The sequence below is a fragment of the Sesamum indicum genome, linkage group LG6, assembly GCF_000512975.1.
Source record: "Sesamum indicum cultivar Zhongzhi No. 13 linkage group LG6, S_indicum_v1.0, whole genome shotgun sequence".
Taxonomy (NCBI): Eukaryota; Viridiplantae; Streptophyta; class Magnoliopsida; order Lamiales; family Pedaliaceae; genus Sesamum; species Sesamum indicum.
The window spans coordinates 15,698,367-15,723,692 of record NC_026150.1 but is presented as its reverse complement, the minus strand read 5'-3'; the positions used below and the strand labels follow the sequence as shown (position 1 = coordinate 15,723,692).

Sequence of the window (25,326 nt, the reverse complement as noted above, 5' to 3'; positions counted from 1 at the left end):
TAATGCATTATTCATCATCCTTTCTTAAGAATAATTTCAGAATCAGATTAATCTTAATGGATTTTTCATAATGAGCAAACAATGTGTTCTGAATTACAACTATCTCATTCTTGAAGCCTAATAAACCATGAAAGGATGTTTTCGACTTCAGAGAATATTGCCACATATTTGAGTCCAATAACCATTTCAGAGAGGCGAAAGCCATGGAACTGTGCAAGCCTTAGGTCTTTTAGTTCTTTATTAACCCAGCAAATGACATGATGAAGTAGAAGATACCCGAGCTTACCAACCTCGTCATATACAAAATCCTCGAAAACCCAAAGTAAATGAGCAACCAATTTTTTCCAACTGGTTGTCTCGTAAATAATTAAAAATGCGTTTATGCCCTTCAAATCCGTCCAAACTTCTAATTATCGGTTCCTGCAACATCTCAAATATCTTCTAGTTGTGTTACCCAGTAAAATAGATCATATTTCTATCAAAGGTCTTCAGATTTAAATCCACTACGGTGACTGCCATGAATCTTGGTCGAGTTTTGGACACAAAAGAATCATGTATGTTTCTAAGTAGCATAAAGTTCGAGTGTTTTATCTGGAAGAACAAGAAGTGACATGACATCAGAGCCTGCGCAATTAGAATCAGAGAACGCACACATCACACTCAGCAGATCATGAAAGTGAAACTGCAGAACAGACATTTTTCCATTGATGGGTTTTGATGAAAACATACCAGGGGGCACTCTGAGAATTGGAGACTTCGAAATCAAACGAAGATAATTAGTGGGTTTTGTGATTTTGATCCCCCCCCTTCCCTCTTCCCTAACAATCATCCAAACAGAGGATAGGTTTCCTGCCCTCTTCTCCAGACTTGACAACAGTCTTCAGAACGGATGGGGAGAGAGTTAAATACACAATTATTTTTTTTTTCATATTGTATTTTAATTTTCATTAAAGAAATTAAAAATATTTAATATATATATATAAAAAAAGGGAAGTTATAAAAAGTTAAGTACGTGTAAATTGACTAGTTTTTCGCTGATACTTGTTGTCTTATCTGAGCTTTTTTGTGTTGTTTTTGTAATTGTTCCTATATGGGTTCCTTGGAGGTTACTCATACACGCTGGGACCAATATTTCTCTGGTTACCTCTTGGTTTTGTCACTTGTGCTAATCTACTTTGTCTAGTTGTTTGTTGTTTTATCTTTTGCAAGTCTTATGAACCCTCTCACATGTTCAAAGGCTGCTAGCCATACAAACATGATGTCCACGTTAATACTTATGTTCATTGTTTATCCTTTTGTAATACTACACATACTTTGGCTTGGCCTTTTTGTACAGATTCATTTGCAGGTGTTGTGCGATCCACAACGTGGTGGGATAACAAAAACCTTTTTGACTTGCCATCATTTTTTTACGACACCTTGTTCGGGTCTTTTGTTGTAAGGGAGTAGTACTCCTTATTTATTGTTGCTCTATTTGTAAGAGAATAGTACTCCTTGTTTATGGTTTTACTAGAAATTCTAGGGAGGTAGCTCTCCCCGCTGTAACTATTTTATGCGTTTTAATATAGAAGGATCGGGGACTCCGAAAAGCTCCACTCTAGATGGTTTTTATTAAAAAAAAAAAAAAAAGGTGTAAATTGAGAAGAGTTCCCAACTAAATAATTATCAAAAGAGGAAGAAATTTTAAAAAACTGTGACGAAATAATGTTTAAAAACCAAGACCCAAAACTGATATATGAAAATAGTGCTGCAACTTCATAGTAAGAAATATTTTTAATGTCTTTAAATTTAGTGTAATTATAAATAAATTTTATATTATTTAAAAAATTATATCTTACACTGCTTTCATTTATTTTTGTCTAATAAATAAATTTTTTCTTGAGTTAACATACAAAAATTGCTAATATTAATAAAAAATTAAGTAAAAATTCATATTTATCACTGATTGATTTATTAAAGGTTAAATAAATCTTTTCTAATCAAACTAACCTTATACATCTTCACGCATTAATACATATGATGAGATACATTTTCAACCTGATTTGATCAGAAAATATTTATTTAACATACAAGTAAGTCATAAATCAATTAATCAGTACCAAATATGAATTTTCATTCATTCATTATTATTATTATTAAATTAAAAACATGTTATAAATGCCAACCCGAATTTCACATTATGTGTTTTCTAAAGTTATTGTAAAAATCTGAACCCATCAAAATTATTCTAATTTTGAAATCAACTTGACATTAATTCCTATGGGTATTCATAAAATTTATTGATACTAATAAAGACGGATCGCATACACTTATTTCTATAAATAGTTTACATTAAATTTTTATTTATTATTTTTTCTCATCATTAATTTTTTACTTTTTATAGTCCATCCAATCCAATTATGTTGAATTCTTAATTATTGTTACTCTTTATATTTAAATCTTCACAATTTCTTAATTTTACATCAATTAGTTTATATAATTTAGATAATTTTAAATAAAAACCTTTCCTAACTTCTAGGGTTAATTACACTCCTATCAAATTTAGTGTAATTACACGTAAATCTTTTGTGATTTGAAAAAGTGTATCTAGCACCCTTAGGTGTACTTATCTAACAAATAAGTCTTTTCGTTAGTCAAATTCACAAAATTTATTGATATTAATGAAAATTAATTTTGATTTACTTTGCCACATACACTTATTTCTATAAATAGTTTACTACATTAAACTTTTATGAATGATTCTTTCTCATCATTAATTTTTTACTTTTTTTAGTCCATCCAATTTTGTTAAATTCTTAATTATTTTTCTTTATAAGTTACTCTCTATATTTAAATCCTTACAATTTCTTTGAAATTTTACATCAATTAGGTTTTATAATTTAAGTAATTTTAAATAAAAAATATTTCATAACTTTTAGGGATAATTGCACTATCCTTCCTTGAGGTTTTGTGTAATTACACATAAACCTCCTATAATTTAAAAAATTACATTTAGCACACATAAAGTTTACTTTCATCTAATAAATAAGTTTTTCGTTAGTCAAAATTCACCAAATTTACTGATATTAACAAAAGTACTAAATTAAAATTACAATCAAAAGGCACCCGCACCATGTCAATTGCATTGTCATTTTGCTAAATTACCGAAAACTTTATAACAACCACCACTTTGCCAAAACTTTGCACAACCTTATTGTTATGCGCCAAGATCGCATGGGGATAAATGTCGAATTGGTATCATATTATAAGGTATTTTGCAATTTTAGTGTCGTATTTCTAAAATATCTTGATTTAGTATCATAATAGTAGATATGACAAAATTTATACTATGATTTATGAAAATTGTAATTTTAGTACCCTAATTTATGAATCAATAATTTCATTACCACACTCTATCTTTTGATAATATTATTTTTAGTTTCTTAAATTTTATTTTCTGGCAAATTTATTCTGGAAGCTTAGGTTTTATTAAAGAAATATTTATTTATTACATATCGATAATTTAATCCATAACAGATGATAATTTAAACACTAAAAGGGAATGGGATGAGACGCCTACATACCACCGAGATTCATGATAAAATACCAAATCAGGAGAAATGAAACGGATAGATTTTTGAAAATTGATGATGTGGTCGAGGTTTTTACTAAGGAATAAAATTGAAAATTTTACCTACGGCACAAGTGAAATGCGATTTTTGAGAGGGGTCCTTTTACAAGAAAAATAGTCACAATCAATGAATAGTGCTTGGGTTAAAAAATTAATATTTTTGGTATTTATATTGTTGGGAGTTATATGGTGCTGTTGGTTGCATTTGTTTAATGTGTGCCTCGTATATGTTAAATTACTTTTTTACTCTTATAGGTTAATATTTTTTACCAATATACATCAACTTACAATTCTAAAAACAATGATTAAAGGAACTAATTAGAAAGAACTAGAGTCGAATGCTTGGAAAATCTTTCAAGATCTAAGAGAGATTCAAAAGACAGTTCAAGACTATGATACCTATGAAAATAGATCTCTTGACCCAAAAGCTGTATGAGATTGTAAGGTCCTTAATCTACACAAGGATCTTAAAGATCTGAAAGTCGAAGTCACAAATTTGAAGAAAAACCAAAGAAATACCCCTGAAACATCCATATTTTACCAAGATACAGGAGATACCTTCGAACCAGTACCCCTTTCTACATTAGAGAATAAGGCGACGGAGATTCCTAAACCAAAGATACGGGAATATTCAATCATAACCATAAAATACTGGAGATATCAAGGTTAGATTTATCATATCTATAGGAGTTATCATAATTTTTCCCAATTGGGATTGTGGATTTGGTCAATGTTCAAACTAAAAAATCACTCCAGCACTACCACCGCCAGTGGAAAGTACATGTTCAAATGATCTCTCACAGGATCATCCGATGAGAGGAAGTATTGATTTCCACACCAACGCCAATCTCAATGTTTGTATGAATCAGGTTAAAAAAAAAAAATCCAGTATAGAATCCACGAAAAGTGCCCAAGAATACACATAGGGCAACAACAATGCTCTATGGCATATACTTAACCTAGATATTATGTGAAAGAATCGATATGGGCTGGAACTTGTTAAGAATGCAACGGAAGTATGAAATAAGCATATCTAAATTTTAATCCAAAAAGGGAACTAGTCCCTTAATCCCAGGCATTCGACACTCTACAAGCATAAAACAAATTTGAAATAAATAAGTTGCTATTGTAACATAGATTGACGGAAATGCAATCACGAAGTTTACCTTTTCGATTTGAAAACTTTCTTCAAACTTTTCTCCTCCAACTGTGTGCTCACACAAAGATCAACGAGATCTCCTCTACGTCGAACACATACAAGACCATGATGCATAACATCGAATCTCGACAAAATTATTTTGAATGCTAATTTGTAATATGGTCGAATAAAATGCAAACAGAGGTGATGATTATTCATAAAGATTGTAGGGTTGACATCAAAATATATAGTTGGACTAGAAATGTATTTGTTGCAGGGGTTTGCTGGTAGCTCAAAGAGTCACCACACTAGTTCGGCCAACCAATGCACTGAAGAGCTACAATAATTTGGTCGTATTCGAATACACTACGTTACTGCATGTTTATATGAACGATAACTGACCTATATAATTATTATCGACATGCAGTGAATATTGTTTATATGCATTAAAGAAACATAAAATTGATCATGAATAAACATGCACATCAATTATATATATCCTGCAAAAGAAAACATCATTTTCTATGATATGAAGTAGCATTTGTATTATAATTTCTTTTGTGAGAAATAATCAATAAGTTGGAGGAAAAAAATCAATAAGTCGGAGGGGAAAAAACAAAAAGAAAAAGAAAACCCTATGATTACATGTTTTGGGCTACAAAAATTATATTATAGGGCCGAGGATGCTAATTGCATTTATATCATTTGTGATTTTATTCCAAGAATTCCCACACTATAAATTCAGACAAGTGCACTTTGTTTCTCCTCACACCGCTGGTGGCCGTTTCACCAAAAAAGCCAGCCACCGTTTTCTCTCTCGCTCTGTGCTGTCTCAATTTCTGAAGTTTCATCTCTTTCTGGTCACCCCTGGAATCTTTTACCCCAATTTAGTTTTTCTGTTTTCTGCTGTTGCTACTGAGAGTCCACAGACACAGTGGTTTGCCAGGTAAACTTGAAACTCCTCTCTTTTTATGGCATGCACCAGAATTCGCCGATAGACGTAACCCTTTTTACCCCCATTTCCAATTCCATCTCAATTATAAAGAACCCATTTTTGTTTCATGAAGTTACGTTTATATGTGTTTGTGTTCATGTTATTTGTGTAGAAAATGGCAAGTTTGGTTGAGAGGCTGCGGGTTCGATCGGATCGAAGGCCTATTTACAACTTAGATGAATCAGACGAGGAGTCTGATTTCATGAAGAAGAAATCCGGGACGGGTCCTTCAGACAAAACTGAGAAAATTGAACGGCCTGATGTGGTAATTCTCCTGTACTTTATTTCCTCCCCTCCCCTTCATTTTATACTGTTTGCCCTTTTTCTGGCTTGCTGTCGTTTAGTTCATATGTGTCTAGTGTCAAGTTATCCCCCATCTAATCTTCATCCATCTATGTTGACATACAAGTTCTTGATTATATGCTATGCCGTTTCCTGTTGGCTCTGATTCTGTGTACCTAAACATTTCCTAAGATTGTAAAATGAAGATTGTGGTCTATTTTCCGGAGTTTTGTTCTACTTACTTTTGGAAATTCTTTAAATGATGCAAGATAGTATACATTGTATAGAAAGAAACCAGATCATGCAAATTTGGAATTGGGAATATCAACATTTCTGTGCATCAATGTGATTGATCTTTTGCTATTGCTGTGTGTCAATGTTTTTAACTGGAGCACCGACAATGCTGGTAAAAGTTAATAAAAACTAGCAATTCTTTTTAATTGGAGAAACAAGCTGTTGTACCAAGTAATTGTTGGAAGGGAGAGAGGGATGCTGAGGATCATATGTGAAAGATTTTTAATGTTGCTTCTTTTGTCCAGATAATTTCATTGCCCATAAAAATCATAAAGTTAATCCGAATGTTTCCTAATGACATTCTTATTCTCCCAATTGAACCCTGTTTTAAACTTTGAGCTTAGGAGATGCATGGATCCAATTTAATTATATTTGTTGAACAAGCATTACCAATTGCAGTCTTGGATTCAACACTGTTGGACTAGCATGCATTACTTGACATATGAGACAGCATGCATCTGCATTGAGCTTTTTGTTTGATATGATTTATTTCTCGTATGCATGTTAATTCATACAGACAGACACATATCCTTCCGAGGATTTGTTATCCTGTGTTTTTTGTTTAATCTGATTTTGGATTTTTTCTCCTGTGTTTTATTGAATACTCCAATGTCTCTATAAGCATAAATTTGTGGCACCTGAAGCTTTGCTCTAATTGTGCTGGTATTACCAAAAGAGACCATTTCCATAAATGAACAATTAATAATGTGCCGCTGTTAGGAGTGCTCTGTGTGCGCGCACGTGTGTTTGTGTGTGTAGTTATAATGCAAACTGTGCACGTGGCAGATATCCACTCGTGCTCTTTTTGTTTGCGGATATTGGTTGTGGGGCTGGACATCCTAGTAAACAACCTACGCTTTATCTATTCACATTAATGTGAAGAAACAGACAATTTAACTGAGCTGCATATTTGCCTTCTTGTATCTCAATTAAATATACAACCACGGGAAGTTACAGACTGAAACAGTTCCTTCACAAAATCAGATAACAGGTCCTATGTACGTGGCAAGTTCTTAAATATGATGAGAAATTAAGAAGCTTTTATGATGAATCCAAGGAATACAAGTCTTACGATAATTGAGAAATACATTTTCTTTTTCAGGAATATATCGGTTAATTGCTGAGGTTACAAGATTTCTATGTGGTTTGTTTATGAACTAAAACATAATTTTTAAAGATTTCTGTATCTCCAATTAATTAGAAACGTGGTTGCAACTACAGATTTTTTGCTACCTCTTTGAAGCTGCAAAGTTTTATTAATAACTTGTTTCGATGTGTATAATCTATTTTCATCGCTTCACCATATTCTGTTAACAGAAGGAGGGTTTATGTCAAGCTTGTGAAAAAGATGACAATCTTTGGAGCTGCGAAACATGTAATTATGCTTACCATCCCAAGTGCTTGCTGCCACCTTCTAGAGGTTCTCCACCTAGCAGCTGGAAATGTCCCGAATGTGTATGTCTTGCTTATACTCCTGGCTAAAGTCTAAATATGGAAAACTGAGGTTTGAGTTTTCTCAGCTTGATTTTCCAATGTGCTTTGACAGGTTGGCCACCTCAATGAGCTCGAGAAAATACTTGACTGCGAGATGCGCCCAGGGCCTGCAAATGATAGTGATGCGTCCAAGCTGGGGTCAAATCAAGTTCTCATGAAACATTATTTAGTAAAGTGGAAAGGGCTGTCGTACCTCCACTGCACATGGTAGATTCTTTTTCCTGATTTCTCTAGACTATGTGGTTCATAACATGGTTCTTTCCAATTGAAGGCATTAAGCAATTGAGGGTTTCCCTTCTATCCTATTGTTCCTCTGTGGGCAGCTTCCTTCTTTCTCTTAATGTGGAACTAGATGGATTATTTTTCTTCAGGCGTCTATAATTTGGTGAATGGAATTTGAGGCAATGGTGATGTACCTACAATAATTTAACAGGAGTGGCATTTGCAGTTTTTCTGTTAACACGAGTATTCTTGTTCCATTCTGGATTTTGTGCTATACTTTCTGTATATTATTTCAGGGTGGCTGAGATGGAGTTTGTAAAGGCATACAAGTCAAATCCTCGTTTAAGAACAAAAGTGAATAACTTCCACAAGCAAGCTTCTTCATCAAATAACTCTGAAGATGAATATGTTCCCATCAGACCAGATTGGACCACTGTGGATAGGGTCATTGCTTGCAGGTTGCACCAATTCTTTGGTCCATTGAATTGTTAATTCTTTGAATTTTGACGCAACTTTATCTCGAAAATTTTAGTGCTTTTTTTCTTTTATTTTTTTTGATAATTGACAATTTTAGTGCTGATATTATGGATTATCCTTCTCTTGGCAAATGATCCCTTCTATTGACATTTCGCCACTCATGAAAATTTTTAAGATCAGTAAATGTGCAATGTTTAAGTGGTTACAGGGAGAAATAATCTTGGTTCAGGCTACTTGATTGAATTCTGAAGTGCAGTATTTAGTATTATCTGAATATCTGTTTGCTTAGACAGATTTAATTATCCTATGTTTTTACTTTTGGATATGGTTAGTAAACTGTGCTGTGCGACTTAGATATTTAGAAGGTTGAGTCTTGAATGTATCTTTACCTTTGGAGTCACTGTGGTCCTATAGTTTGAGGCAACATCCGGCAGCCATTAAAAGGCTTATTCCTGTGTGAAAGGCTAGATGAAATCTGGCGAGGTATGGTTGGTTGTATGTTTGGGTTTGAGTGTAGTTAGGTCCAAAAGTTCCCGATGATGAATTGGAAGTCGCCATCCTGTGTGTGTTCTCATTCAACATTTGTGATACATGCTATCATCCATTGGATAGTTAAGTTAGTTGAGAAATTGAATTTTGGCTGGGCGACTATAGTGGTCTTTTATATGTAAAAGAGAGTTTCATAAGTTTTTCGAAATAACATGAAACCACTGCATAAACGTGTCATTTTGTTTTCCTATCTGGGTATGGCTGGGTCTATGCATGTAGTTAATTGGTTGATCCATCTGTATTTAAGATGGTCTGTTTGCCAATCAATCTTTCTAATTTAGATGTTGTCAAACTATTCCGAGTCCAGGGAAGTAGAAGAAGGAAAAGAATATCTTATCAAATGGAAGGAGCTTCCTTATGATGAGTGCTACTGGGAATTGGAATCAAGCATTGCATCCTTTCACAAGGAAATTGAAAAGTTTAATAGGATTCAGTCTCGGCATGACAAGGTTTCTGTAAAACAAAAGAGCAACCTTCGTGATGCCATGGAATCAAAGAAAAAACAGAAAGAGTTTCAACAGTGTGAGAGCAGCCCTGATTTTCTATCTGGAGGTACACATTGCTCTTCATTCAGTTGGATATTTCAGCAGATATTTTATTATCACCAATCTCTTTTTTGACTCTGTTATTACTAATTAAAATCAAGGTTCATTGCATCCGTATCAGCTTGAAGGGTTGAATTTCTTACGCTTTGCTTGGTCCAAACAGACGCATGTGATACTAGCAGATGAGATGGGACTTGGTAGAATTGTTACCTTTCAGTTTTTACTTTTTTTTCCCACACACTTGCCCATCCCACTCCCAGACACTCCCACCCCAGATTTGGACCGAAGACCTCAAACATGAGATCTTGAGTACCTGGGCTGTCCCCTAGGGGACCTCACTATCTTTACACAACAAAGTTTTCATATGCGTCGTTTCTTATAATTATTCATGACTCAGGTAAAACAATACAGAGTATTGCCTTTTTAGCATCTCTTTTTGAGGAGAATCTATCTCCTCATCTTGTGGTTGCTCCTCTTTCAACATTGAGGAACTGGGAACGTGAATTTGCCACATGGGCTCCTCATATGAATGTTGTAAGTATGCATGGTCTTCTAATTTATGCAAGATTAGCTTGTGAGTATGCCTAATATTTCAGGTTGCATCAGATTAGCTTGTACCAGTACTTGATAAAAAGTGAACTGCTGCAGGTCATGTATGTTGGCACTGCCCAAGCACGCAATGTGATCAGAGAATATGAGTTTTACTATCCCAAAAGTCAAAAGAAGAGCAAGAAAAAGAAATCTGGTCAAGCTGTCAGTGAAAGCAAACAAGATAGAATAAAATTTGATGTCCTTCTGACATCTTATGAAATGATCAATATGGATTCATCATCATTGAAACCCATAAAGTGGGAGTGCATGGTCATCTCACATCCCCTTAAGTGCAAACTTTGTTGAAGTCCATTTATACTTGCTCCTAAAGTTTGCTTAACACCTCCTTGTAGATTGTTGATGAAGGTCATCGTCTGAAGAATAAGGACTCAAAATTGTTTTCCTCGTTGAAGCAGTACTGTAGCAGACATCGTGTCCTCTTGACTGGAACTCCTCTTCAGGTATGTCATCTGCTTTATTTATGATCAGAGCTGGGCCTCTACTGTTGTTTAAACCTGCTCAGTTGTTTTTGCTAGAAAAGATGTTTCACATGCCTATTTCCTTTTCTAGAAATGTTATGGCAGTAAGTGATGCTATGGTGTCTGTGATGTCCTCAAGATAGTTAACCTGTACCAATGATACTTGTGTAGTTTACGTAGTTTGTACTTGGTGTATATTATAAACAAGGGATAATGCTTCTCTGCTGGACTACGAGAAAAGACCTTTAGGAAAACTTATTGGTTTAGGTTGTTCAAAAGAAAAAATGTGTTTCCTTAGAGCTAAATGGTTCAGCATTGGCTTGATGTAAAATTTTACCTTGGCCACCTGATTTATTTAAACCTTCTTTTTGGTCATAATTAGCCAACTTAGTCAGGCGTTTTATGCTTTGAATGAATTTGCTCCAAAAGTACCAGTAACATTTCTAGCAGAGCCCCAGCTTTGATGAAGCTGAATTTGAATTGGGAGATGTTGTATTCTCTCGTGAGCATCACATATTTTCTCTCTTTCGATCTGGTACAGACAAGTGATTGTCTAAACATCACTCTGGAGTGACAGGTTATATGTAAAAAGTGCACTTCTAATATTTCTTGTATGCGCTACTGCACTTTTTTAATTAAACCACACCACCATTCCTATAGGACTAAAGCCCGCAGAAGTCTTTTTTGTTAACTATTTTCTTTGTTTGGCGATGTTAAAGATCCCCTGCATCTTATTAATCCTTAAGCCCAAGAACTAATTTTTCTGACATTTTTTCAACACCTGTAGTTAACCTTTCATGAAGCAGACAATTGATTAGTTATAGTGATTTCCTCCTTTTATTTTGTAATGAAAAAGTAATAATGGTTGGAATCATGGATTTGCAGAACAACTTGGACGAACTTTTCATGCTTATGCATTTCCTTGATGCAGGGAAGGTTAGTGCCTTGCAACACAATTGTAGACTTCATATCATTTTTCAATTGAATTACATGATAGGCCGCAGAATTGCCATGACTGTTTTGCTGTCAAATTATTTTCAGTTTGGAAGCTTAGAGGATTTTCAGGAGGAGTTCAAGGATATCAATCAAGAGGAACAAATTTCTAGGCTTCACAAGATGTTGGCCCCACATCTCCTGAGAAGTATTAACTGAAACTTCTTGTGTGCTTTTTGAGTCTGTGCTTCCACTTTTTTGCCTCTTTTTGATCACATTATATATTCATCCACCTGCCAGCCCCAAGATATTAATTGTACTAAAGGAATTTAAATGACAGCTGTTAAGCCTGGAGGAAGTTTATCAGCTAGCCAAGATGCATGAATGTACGATAAGAAACATTTTCCGGCACCTAAAGAGATAAGAACCAATCTGCACATTAAGTAAGCATTTGATGAGCCAATGGTGAACAGAGACTATATGCAAGCAATTGATGAATCTCTCAGAAAATCTCGCAATTGACAAACTTATCCTGAATTTGTACCTCTGTTTAGGCGTAAACCTCAACCACCTACACAACTTTGCCAAAACTTGCATTTGCAATCAATCCTTGCCTATAGGTTAATTTCACATTCAAAATCCCTTCCACAATCTCCATAATAACTATCGTCATCTGCTATCTAGTTGGTCTATCAATTTTTCCATTTTTATTGAGATTGCATGTAATAACCCATGTGTCTTCTATTCTGGAGGATACGGGAAGATCTGTATCTATGCTTTCACTTTATAGAAGATCTGTAATCCGGAGTCTACGTGTTGAAGGCTCTATGTTTCCTTCAATATTCTCTTGCTATACATCATTTGATGTTTGTAACCATATGGAGGTGAGAAATTAATTACTTTGAATTGCAGGAGTGAAGAAAGATGTCTTGAAAGAGCTACCTCCTAAAAAGGAACTAATTCTGCGTGTTGAATTGAGTAGCAAGCAGAAAGAATATTACAAAGCAATTCTGACTCGTAACTATCAGATACTAACTCGGAAAGGTGGTGCACAGGTAAGTTGCCAGTTGTCACATTGTAAATAGCTTCTCTTAATGCTTGATTTTTGTCAACTTACTGGGAGAGATCACCTAGTCTAATGCTTCTGACTGCTAGATTTCACTTATTAATGTGGTGATGGAACTGCGCAAGCTCTGTTGTCATCCCTTTATGTTGGAAGGCGTTGAACCAGAAGATGCTAATGAGTTTAACAAGTAATATATGCATTTTACTCTGTTTATTTCCTCTTATTCATTGTTGGTCAGAAATGGATTTCACACCTCCATTAAATTATATTTATGGGATAATCAGAGGTGCGCTGAGTATAGCTTTTATTTTGAGTACCTTGCTCTTGTTCTTGTACAACCTGTTCTTTTGAATAAATAAATATTAGCCTCTCATTTGATGTTCGATTGATACCTTTCTTTAGGTGGAAATTTCTTTTAGTTCTCTGCTCACAATGATATTTATCTCAGGCAACTGTTGGAAACCTCTGGTAAATTACAACTTTTGGATAAAATGATGGTGAAGCTAAAAGAGCAGGGCCACAGAGTTCTGATTTATTCTCAGTTTCAGCACATGTTAGACTTATTGGAGGAATACTGTAACTATAGGGTAAGAATATGTGATGGGATTTATTATTTGACTACGGCAGTAAATGTATTAGATATCTGGATTGATGCTCTTCTATATTTCTCAGAAATGGCATTATGAAAGAATTGATGGCAAAGTTGGTGGGGCAGAAAGGCAAATTCGAATTGATCGGTTCAATGCAAAGAATTCTTCCAGATTCTGTTTTCTACTATCAACTCGAGCTGGGGGTTTAGGCATAAACCTTGCTACTGCTGACACAGTAATTATATATGACAGGTAAGACTAATACATGTGTTTAATGGCATCATGCCACATTATAACATGGTTTTTATTTTTATTCTTCTCTTCTGGCAGTGTGTTTTGTGTACCTTTGTTTGTTCAGTATAGTTGCTAGAACAATGCCTAATGATGCTGTGAAGGGGGAGATATATATTATACAGTGGTATGATCACATGTCTCCTTTCCTGTGGCCCCCATGTTCCAGTGCCAATAGGAGGCTTATTCCACTTGCATATTTTTACTTTAAGTAAGAAGTCAAAGAAACCTGGAGGAATGTTAATATGTACTTCTTTAGTTGGAGTCCTTGGCTTCACATCTGATCGCTGCAGATCAACTACAAGTGAGCTGTACAAGGGAGAAGTGGTCATATGGACTTTTTCTTTGTTGGCAAGGGGACACTTGTTCTTGGGGGTTAATCTTTGCCAGAGGGGCAAAACTCTATTGATGTTCTATTCCATAAGTTTATGCGAGGCCTTAAGCAATCAAGTCACTAGCTTATTCCATTACTCCATTGGCAATGCTTTTTTTCAAACACTCTTCTCCCCACTTGTTGTTCCAGCTCTGGGCAGCTTTCAAACTACCAAGTTTTACTTTTGTCTATAGTTGTAATCTGTTTTGTGTCATTTTTTTGAGCTTTGGATCTGCAATTCACTCTTCAACCTTGTGGAAAAGGTACAGAAATTGGATTTGGTACTGGGGATCGACATGAGTCTCCATTTTATCCTGAAAATACTTCACCAAGCTCTCCATGTGTAATCTATAACTTCCATGCTTGTCCTAAAAACTTCACTATCCTTCCTTTTCTGCTCCTTACCTGGTATTATTTGACTCTCCTAATAATTTACTTTTGTAGCTATTTGCATTACCAAACTCGAATATGTAGCTGTTACCGGAGATATTGTGCTTGCATGGATACAATAATTTTTCTTCTAAGTTTTAGGGTCTTGATATCATATTTCCCTTAGATTATGATACAAATAATTTGGGTCGTGGCTGACTAATTTCTTATCACTTCTCTTTATTTCTGTTCTTGTAAATTGATTAGTACATACGTATGGTTCTCGATGCCATAAAATAATTTCTTATGTAACATATCTTTTTAAACATATTTGAGTAATTTGGTGTAGCAACTCATACGTGTGCTTGCAAGTGCCATAACTTGGCTAGCCATGATTCTCAAGTTTACATGAAGATGCACAGAGAGGAAAAGAAGGAATGAGAATCTGGTGATGCAAGTTCTTTACTGAAAGTATAATAATCTGGATTCGTGAGCTAGTAAAGATATATTAGTTGCATCATTCCCTTGGGATGAAGAATTCTTGTTAATTATTGATGGAATCTAGTTGACATTGTGTACACATTTGCTAGAAATATTTATCTTTGATGATGAAACGGATTTTAGATCCTTGGTTTATAGCTTATAATTGTAAGTGAAAAAGAAAGTGCACAAAATGCTTCATTTACTGGCATTTTGTACTTTTCTTTTTTTATGTTGTTGGGATGATGGAAATACTATGCAGAACTGTAATTCTTACAACTAATATTTATAGTATCCACACTTTTCTCCGGCAATGCACACCTATGAATATATTCTCCAATTAATTGCGTCTCTTTGGCTTGTTCGTTCTGATAACTTGTATTAGCATCATCTAATCAAGCATCCAAAAATTTGCAGCGATTGGAACCCTCATGCAGACCTGCAGGCAATGGCTAGGGCTCATCGCCTTGGTCAAACCAATAAGGTTATACTCTTTGTAGATCATATATATGGAATACTTTTCATGTTCACTGCTCGGGTTCAATAACTGTTAATTCTTTCAACATGCAGGTAATGATTTATAGGCTTATAGCTCGAGGGACTATTGAGGAAAGAATGATGCAAATGACCAAAAAGAAAATGGTCTTGGAGCATCTTGTCGTTGGACGGCTGAAAGCACAGAACATTAATCAGGTAAAAATGTTTTAGCCTAGGAGTGGTGTATGTATGGTTGATAGTGGCATTATAAAGCACTGGAAGTCAGTTTTAATGTGTGGTAACATAATTGGAATAATTTACTGCCATAGACTTTTTTCCATTCATGTTTCTCTTTTCTTGAACAAATCAGTATCTTACTTGCACATGCTATGAAAAAGGCCATATTGATTAATAAGTCTGGAAGATGTAGAGAGTACTTATTCCTATCGTTAGCTCCATTTCAAGAATCTTCATATAGTGTTAGAATGAAAATGTGGATTTCCTTTATTTCCACTCTTTAGCATATTAACTTAATGAGAAAGGAGTTGATGGTATTTGCTATTTGCAGATTTACAAAACATTCTCTCTGTCTATAATAACTGTTATGCTGTTGCTTTCATAATTAAATAAGATTTTTTCTGATGGCTATGTATAACAACTCTTTTCATAAATGTTTTAGAACTAAAATATTGAACTCCAGATTTTTCATACACCATTGAAATTCAAATATGGGACTTTTCCAAGAAGACATGCTCAGGAAGCTATCTGCATAGATGTATATGCTGTGTTCTGTTGTACTTCTATCCCAAGTACGTGTACATATGACATGTTCTCTTGTATTTCTATCGCATGAAACTAACACTTAGGATCTGTTGCTTGATTAGTGGTTGGTCACTGGACATGACCGGGTTGTTGTCTTGAATCAATCACCTGTGTTTATGTTTTTGACCTGGGTGCATTACGTACACCAATTTAGTAATTGAAAATAAAAGGTAATATGTAACTTTGCCTGAATCTGCACTTTGCAAGAAGAATCCTTTCCTATCAATATTACCCTCGTTTACTCTCTTTTGTCGTCTTTCAGAAATACTTATTATAGTATCAGAAAAAAGAAAAATCTTAAGAGCATGGCAACTACTAAGATTTGATGCTTCTACATTTGCTGTTTGACTGTTATTATATCTTATCCTGCACCCCTATCCTGAGCTTCCTTTCACATTGCAAGTGAATGATATTTCCTCCTCCACTTGGAGAATGTTGATATGTTAAATTAACATACATGAGAGATGAGACAGTGTAGCATTATTTCGCCATTAAACTTGGAGATGCTGAAAGCACATGCCACCAATATTTATACTAGAAATGATAGGATGAGAAAGAATAGGACCATTGTATAGAGAATAAGCTATTAATGCCATAGATACTAAATTGAAGTAGAATATAAAAGTATGAACAAGTTGATAGAAGTTATGTAGAGTGAACGTTTAAAAAATATTTGTAAGAGAATGGTTGGATAAATGAAGGTTACCGTTAACACTTTGGAAACAGAACTTTAAATTCCATATGCAATAAATTGAAGAGAGAAATCGTTACACAAAATCCTGTGAAATTAAACAAAAAGGCCATCACTATGTTTAGACTATGTCTTGGACCGCTTCAAAATAGCCCAAGTTCAAGCGCCTGTTTAGTAGCAAGATATTGAGTTAACTTTGTTCCACCCATTATAGAATTACACCCAGCTTTGTCCAAGCCCACATGAGTTTTGAGTGCTGACATACTACTTAATTTTAAATATTCATTTCACACACACATGTATAGTAAAAACATACCTACTATATATCGAGTTACTTACTATTAATAAAATATATGGGCTATTTTATATATCTATGTAATTGTTTACCATCTATCTACCTACATAAATAAATATATATATGTATATATATCAGTGAAATATAATAATAGTGCAAAAAACAACTAAACACCTGACTCACCAGGCATGGTGTGATATTTATAGTGTTTTTGTCTTCACAAATTTCAGAACCAATTACATCATTTTTCAACTTTACCCCATTTCCATCTAACTCAAAATTTCAAAACCAAACATCCAAACCTATTCTTTACTCAATTCCATGTTGCATTTTTCCACATTGACCATTCGATGTTGGTGAAAGTGATTAGAGAATATATCCGAAGAAAACCTGTTAATTTTTAAGAAAAATGAGAAATTACTATCTAGTAAATGCTATTTAACATCGGCGGATTTTGTTGAAAAGTTTTTATTGCGAGTAAATATCAAATTTGGTAAGAGCTTTCATTTTCCATTGAATCTCATTGCCGAAATAATTTTATTCCCTTCAAAGGCATTACATTGATTGTGGGATGACTGTCACTAGGTTACCTCCTTTCCTGTAGGTACTCAAATATGTCAATTTGCCAGCGAATTTGGTTCTGTTTTACATTTAATTCTGCCAACCGATTATGTAATCTCCTTTTTACAAGTGTAATTCTGTGCAAAATGCATTTCATATGAATGATTTTGTTTCCAAAACTGAGATGGCATTTAAGGAATCACTGGCGAAAATCTCATAAATGATACCATATCACTCGTCTATAAATTTGATAGGAGTTCCCCGTTCAAGGTCAGATTAATGAATCAATGGCACAACCAGAGGTGGGTTGTCCGCCTGAGGGCGGCTACCTTTCCTGGAAATATGTGATAGTTTTGGGGAACTTTATTGCATATCTGGTGTAGCTGAAGAAGTTTAATTTCTGTCTGTGTTCTTTTTTAAGTTTCTTTTGCTGAGATTCTTTGATTTGATTGCAGGAAGAACTAGATGACATCATAAGGTATGGCTCAAAGGAGTTATTTGCTGATGATAATGATGAATCAGTAAAGTCTCGTCAAATTCATTATGATGATACTGCAATTGATAGGTAAATTAGTTTCTCCGATTTTCTGTTAGCTTCTATTCCATTTGTTCTGTCAATGTGAACTTTGAATGCTCCCTGATGTAGATTACTTAATCGTGAACAAGTCGGAGATGAAGAGGCTGCAGTGGACGATGAAGAGGAGGATGGATTTTTGAAAGCCTTTAAGGTTCATAGTTTGCTTCAATATCACTAATGTTTTATTGTCACAATCTCTCACAATCCTGACGAGATTAAATCTGAGAATAGCTTTTCGGGAGCTTTTTCTGTCCTTTTTGTTGGTTTCTTTATAAACATTCATTTTTAAAATAAATTCTCTCGAGAAGTTTCATCTGTTTGGGGTCTTGCCTGTAATGTATCTGTCACCACAATTTGACTTTTGGTTGTGACTCGTGTGTGTCATACCATCTGGATCCAACATGTTGGTCTGTGCTAGCTTTAGCTTTCTTTGAGGGTATTGTGGGAAATGTTTAGGTTGGATTTTCCTGCATCAAAGCAACTTACTTCATTGAATTTTGGAAGCTTCTTTTCACAATTTATGATGTTTTCATGTCTTTACTGGTGGACCCTTTAAACTTCTCTTTTCTCTCTTTTCTCTTTTTGTTATATTTCAGTACTGAATCCCCCTTTTCCAGATGAGGCTAAAGTGCTGTTAATGCCTCAGGTAGCAAATTTTGAGTATGTTGATGAAGCGGAGTTGGCAGCAGAAGAGGAAACACCTGTGCCACCAGCAGAGAATAAAGCCTCAGTGAACAGTTCTGAACGAGCAAGCTACTGGGAAGACCTTTTACGAGATAAATACGAAGTGCACAAGATAGAAGAATTCAATGCCATGGGCAAGGGGAAGAGGAGCCGCAAACAGGTATGCCTTGGAATGCTAGGAATATTTTGTGCCCTGAAGTTGCTTAATTGCTTATTGTTTTCATCAATCCACAAAATTTGAGAATAGAAAGAGTAATGGAGGGCATGATAATTTATTAATACACAATCCAATGTGGTTTGACTTAATGAAGCTCATCTCCATGGACGAAAATGAGGAGTTGGCTAGAAGATTATGATTGTGGGCCTGACCTGCCTGTGTTTCTTACAGAGGGAAAAATACATAGGTTATTCTAAGCACAGTTCCTTTTGTGATTCCCTTCTATATGTTCAAATACAGATGGTGTCTGTTGAAGAAGATGACCTTGCTGGTTTGGAAGATGTCAGCTCTGATGCAGAAGATGATAACTATGAGGCTGAGTTAACTGATAATGAGACAGCTTCTGGAGCTGCAGCTGTGAGAAGAACGTACAGAAAACGAGCTCGTGGTATGAATTAAATGCTTATTAATCATCAGTTGCTTGGTTGAATGCGACAATGCCATTAACTGTTCTCCTTTTCAACTTCTTTTAGCGGACACTTCAGAAAAACTTCCGCTGATGGAGGGTGAAGGAAGATATTTTAGAGTGCTGGGGTTTAATCAAAACCAGAGAGCTGTATTTGTCCAAATTTTGATGAGGTAGTGTTTCTCAAGTTCTCACTAAATTTTGTTTTTAAACCCCATCCCTTGCAGTTCCTCCCTCTCTTGCTCTGTCTTCCCTCTAGATAATTGTGCAGCTCATATTCTTTCCTCAGATATAATGCAAGTAATTTGAGTGACTTGTGACAGGTTTGGTGTGGGGGAATATGATTGGGCAGAGTTTGCACCACGTCTAAAGCAGAAAACTTATGAAGAGATCAATGAGTATGCGATTGGTTACTTTGCTCTATTGCACTCACCATTTCTTTTTTTAAAATGTTGCTTGAATCAATTTGTGTTACCTACTGTTCCAGGCATCTCATAATTGTATTCTTTGTTACATTGCTTATATGCATAGAAGCTACTATCGTTATATATGGTCTTGGTCAGCTCTGCATGCATTGGTCTTCTTTTGCTGTTCAACTCTATTTTATGAATTCTGTAGTAGATTGTTTGTTTTCAACATATGTGAATAAGGTGAACTGGGTATAGGATACTGTACGGATGTACGGATATGGTTAAGGTTGCATCAACATTCAGCAATCTCTTGAGGTTGGCAAAAATTGGCTAAAAAGCACAGAGTCATGTTGTTGAAAAAGTTCTTCGAAGCAATTTTCTTTTGAGATCGCTTTATGGAGTTTATTACATGATAACACATCAAACTATGTCCGAGCTTGCTGTTAACTAGCACCAATATGAGCTTGGTTATAAAACCCTTTATACTGGGGTCAGAACGAGGGAGCTGTAGTTATCCTCCAATAAAAAGAGAAGAAGTGCAGAAACGAAAAATGTGAATATATATATGACTATATGATTGATGTGTATGTTTGTAATTTTTCCCTTCATTTTAAATGCTAATCGATACTTTGCATGAAGAAATGAAATGAATAGCAGTTTGTATTAAAGAATGATACTTATTTCAGAAAAATACTCCAGTATTTTCCAAAGTTGAATTTTCCCTAAGATTTTCCATCCATGCTTTCACATGGTCAAAGTGTGTGATAGTTTTTATTGCCTCTTGGTTCTTTCATACATTTTCATTTTCTGTTGTTTTTGGCAATTCTTTCATTTGTGGGAATGCCTTTGAAACTCTTGTTTTCTTGATGATATGATCAGGTCTTTTCCGTTTTATAATGTGTTCCTTTTCTAGGGGGTGGGATTCTGTTTATTGCATTTCAATTTCATGTTACTTGCTTCTATTATATTTATTGTTGTTATGTTTAAATATATTTTTAAATAAGGCCTATCACATTTTGATCTGGTTATCCCAATTTGTAAAATCATAATCCTGCTTCCAAAAAAAAAAAGAAGAAAATCATAATCCTGCTACTTCTTGAATAATGAGCCATTCATGAGGTCTGTGACTTTAATTGTGTGGCCTAATAGTTTATTCTTTGCAGCCAAACACACTTTGGTTACTCCATAAAGTTCACTCTATATGCTGGTAGTATTATTTGTCGTGCAGTTATGGGAGACTTTTCTTGGGACACATAGTCGAGGAAATAACTGACTCACCTACATTTTCAGGCAATTACATATTTTACAAAACTCTTCTACTACATCTTTCTCCAGTAGTTTTGGCTTCCCTGTTGAAAACCAGGTTAATGAACTTATGTTTTGTTGGTTGCAGATGGTGTACCCAAAGAAGGACTACGAATAGAGGATGTGCTTGTCAGGATAGGAACCCTATCTCTTATACGAGACAAAGTAGGTTTTCCTTACTGGGGAAAAAAATATCAATACCTTTCTTAATATTCATGACTGCTACTCAAGAATTGGAATTTTTGGGTTTATGTTCGATATCTCAATCTTAGTCTTTAGTCTTGACGCCCAATCTGAATCTCTCTAGTTTCATGGATATGAAGATGAACAATAGTGTGATCCACTGCTTGAAATCAGTGCTCACTGGATGCATGACTGAGCCATTTTATTCTTTAATAAGAAATTTTAAGCCCCGTCTTTGAGTATGTAACGCATTTTGTTTTCCTGAGAGGGAAATTAGAGGATTGTACAATGTGTATTGGCAGGACTTCTTCCATAGTGAAAAACTAAAGCATGAAATTTGTTACAGAACAGCTTCACAAGATCTTCATGCATGACAATATTTCAAGAAATGGGCCTATTAAAAATTATGATACCTCCATGTGATATTTAACTAGTGTCTACATGAATGTGACAGCATATTTGAGAACAAGTTTTCTGGAGTAAGATAAAAATTCTGTAAATGTTTCCTGTAGTAACTTTCATCTCGATTAGGTTGGCCCTTCGTAAGAGGCACATGTTCCGTATTTCTTTTTTGGAGGTGGCTCTTAATCTTTTCTTATTCTTACAAATTTTTATTGGTCTTAACTTGGAGATAAGCTATTATTTTGTATCATTTATATACTGTGGATTATGCATCATCCTTCTTGAGACCTTAGTTTCGGTTGCAACTTCTTCTTATGTTCAATTTCTATTTGATCACCTTCCGGCTGACAGGTGAAGGCTTTATCAGAGGGCTCTATCCTTTTCACGGATGATATTATTTCTCGCTACCCAGGACTTAAAGGAGGGAGAGTGTGGAAGGAGCACCACGATCGGTTGCTACTGCGAGCAGTACAGAAGTATAATCTCTTTTTCCTCTTTTTGTTGTCTTGCTTCTTTGAAGTTTCATGACCATGGAAAAAACAAAGATAATTTGATTATTTATCAAAGTAGAGTCTAATAACAATGTGGGAGGAAGAGGTGATGATCTAGCATGTTTAAGGAACTAAAAGAATGAAACTGTTCAAATGTAAGGAACAGTTTTCCGAATATACGAAATATTTTTTTTCCTTGATCAATCGCTTCTGACTTAAATTGTCAAGATTGCTATCTGCAAGTGGTAGCATTCTAAGTGTTCTTTGCTTACAAATTTGGTAATTTGGAATTATCTCTTTGTTACTATTGTCAGCAGGTTTAATGTCATTTCTATGAATAAGCCATTCTGTAACTTTTCCATGTAAATTTGTGTACTAATTGGATATACTTTGTTTGTCTGAACATCTAGACATGGCTATGGAAGATGGCAAGCAATTGTTGATGACAAAGACTTGAGAATCCAAGAAGTGATCTGTCAGGAGCTGAACCTTCCTTTCATCAATGCACCAGTCCCAGGAGCTCCGCAATCACAGAATTCTGCTTCAGGAACCTCTCAACCACAATTTCATCCCTCAGGAATGTCTCAGACGCAAGCCTCTGCTTCTGGAGTGTCTCAACCACATACTCCTACTCCAGGATTTTCTCAATCACAAAATGGTGTGAATTCGGAACGTGTTGAAGCACCTGGAAATCAGTCAAAGGGAACAACTGGTAGGAATGATTTTGGAGCTGATGTTGCACAGGGAGCTACTGATACTCCAGCGCGACCACAACTTTTTCAAGATCAATCTATGTTGTACCATTTTAGAGAGATGCAGAGGAGACAAGTGGAGTTTATCAAAAAGAGGGTGCTGCTTTTAGAAAAAGGACTTATTGCAGAACTACAGAAAGTACATTTTGTAAGTCCTTTAATATGCTCCAGTAATGTGGTTGTTTTAATCTGAAAATATTACAGGTGAATTTCATGTATCCTGAAGTGGAAGCAGTAGCAAAATGCTTTCACTGTTATTCTGGCATGCTACTACTAACCTTTTACTCTGAGTTTGTTTGAGGTGTATGCTTTTAAAATCCTATTTACTCTATTGAAAGTCATTAGTCATTACGGAAACATATTTTACCTTTCTAACAAGATGATTGTCTCAGGCTGATGTGAAAACAAGTAATGTTCCAAATGGTGAGACAGGGCACAAGGTAACAGATCTAAAAAGTCCAAGTTCTGAGGCATCAGATGCTCAAATGATTGATCAGCTGCCTCAAGTTGAGCTATTTTGTAAGTTTCTTCAATTGTTTCTTTAAGTTTCTCCAGAGTATCCAAAGATAAAATCAGATGAGTCAATTGAGAGAAATGCACTGTGTATACTTTGGGAGAATGGGGGTTCATATTAGTCTCTAGACCGTAAGGTATTATCATCGTAAGCTGTTCCTCATCTATGTTGCCTAGTAAACTAAAAGGTATGAGTCAAAAGTATTTCTGGCCATCTCTGCTGGTCTGAATGGAGCACCTTCTATTGTTTTCAATGAATGCTGTTCTGCAGTTGTACACCAGAAAATTCTGTCCAGGAACTTTGGAGTTTTTATCTGGAAAAGCCTGCTAAAAGTTGCGGCTGAGTCTCAGTTTATGGAACGGGTTACGGTGAAGTTTGAGGCGTTTGAATAAAACATTCTTGGTTTAGAGTCTGATAATGCACGTCTTTCTTGTGATGCAATTCCATTGTATGACAGACATGGCGGGACAGATTGGAAATTTGACATTGCTTGATTGAGCAAGGGTTATGTATATTATTCAAGTGAAAATTTGACCCATCTTTTGCTCCCCATGCAGCTCCTGAAGAAATTCTCGCATTTGCTTGTGACAAAAGCAAAGATCGGTTAGATATGGCCAGGCTCTACAATGAGGTAAGTTATGCATGCTGTTGTACTTACTGATAGATGACATCTTGCAATATTTTCTTCTGTTACATTGGGGCAAGCTTGTCTAGGAAGGTGCCTTGTGCGTGCAAAGATGCAGGAGATGAGGATTTGCTTTCCATTTTTGTAGGTGAGCAGGATAATAGCGGACAATGGCCAAGATTTGGCTGAATCATCTTATAGACCTTCAAGTTTAAGGTTGCGAAAAAATCTTGGTGCCCTTGAAGCATTTAATGAAGAGATAAATCGTATACTTTCATCAGTGCAGCTGAGCTCCCCTACCTTGGATAAGCTGACTTCTAAAGGGGCAGAAATCGAAAATGTGGGATCCTCATCCACAATCCTTGCAACTGACGCCATGCTTGGAGTCGAGAACATGGATATGGACAATCCAATTCAAAGCAATCAAGCAGAGCCAAACAAAAGAGAAATTGGTAATATTACTGCTGCAGAATCATTTCCAAATGGAGTTGCAGACATGGAAATGGAGGAGAAGGATGATGATAATTCTGAGAAATCGGCCCCTTAGGTTATCATGGATTAGGTGCTTCAGTTTGATTTCAAAATGTTGTGCAAAACTACAGAATCTGTTGTTATATAAGCTTGTGGTATTATTATGACTGCGATTTGGCATGTAGGGAACTAAAAAACCTCAGTTATGTGTGTTTTTGTGCGCATGGGATCCTGGATAGTTCCCAGGTGTATGTTTGACTATATAGCCTTGTGTTGAGTTTTCTTAGTCATGTACTACTCTTATAATGTTTGAATATGAATGGAGGATCGGATATAGACAATGTTTTATTTGGTTCTGTCTTTTGTCCTATTGCTGATCAATTCTGCCTTCTGTGTCCCAGTTTGCAATGGAGATTTTTGTTTTAGTTTTACAATTAACAAAAAAACTTAAAAAAGAAGGAACTTGAAGACAATAAGTAAAGAAATAAAGAAATATTCTTGAAGACAATACTGAGTGGAATTTATTACTAGATGAAGTCATCTAGGTGGAAGAAGAATAAGGATAAAATTGTTATATAGTTAAAAACTCCAACTAATAATAGTAAGAGAGAGGGTGAATTTGAACAAATTGTTCACAGTAGCAATGATTTATGTTCCAAATGCACA

At 35.2% G+C, this 25,326-nt stretch overlaps 2 protein-coding genes across 3 annotated transcripts in view; one reads left to right on the top strand and one right to left on the bottom strand.

Annotated features, from left to right (window-relative positions):
- Positions 1–884, bottom strand: part of LOC105164539 (vacuolar protein sorting-associated protein 55 homolog) — a 3,851-nt gene extending 2,967 nt beyond the window's left edge. Inside the window, exon 1 of one of the 2 annotated variants that reach the window (XM_011083192.2) lies at positions 730–884. The gene's annotated coding sequence lies outside the window, so the exon portion shown is untranslated. The remainder of the gene's footprint in view (positions 1–729) is intronic. The other variant, XM_020694255.1, reaches the window with a different exon arrangement.
- LOC105164538 (CHD3-type chromatin-remodeling factor PICKLE) lies at positions 5,498–25,016 on the top strand. The gene is made up of 31 exons (XM_011083191.2): positions 5,498–5,694; positions 5,855–6,007; positions 7,636–7,773; positions 7,865–8,019; positions 8,331–8,492; positions 9,368–9,612; positions 9,707–9,802; positions 10,003–10,139; positions 10,254–10,466; positions 10,550–10,657; positions 11,561–11,611; positions 11,717–11,816; positions 12,521–12,663; positions 12,764–12,861; positions 13,123–13,261; positions 13,347–13,516; positions 15,195–15,261; positions 15,348–15,470; positions 18,079–18,188; positions 18,270–18,351; positions 18,847–19,044; positions 19,342–19,489; positions 19,575–19,680; positions 19,831–19,905; positions 21,146–21,207; positions 21,311–21,387; positions 22,159–22,283; positions 22,709–23,198; positions 23,443–23,569; positions 24,122–24,195; positions 24,338–25,016. The coding sequence occupies exons 2-31, from the start codon at positions 5,858–5,860 to the stop codon at positions 24,734–24,736; spliced, it is 4,368 nt and encodes a 1,455-aa protein (XP_011081493.1). The 5' UTR covers positions 5,498–5,694; positions 5,855–5,857; the 3' UTR covers positions 24,737–25,016.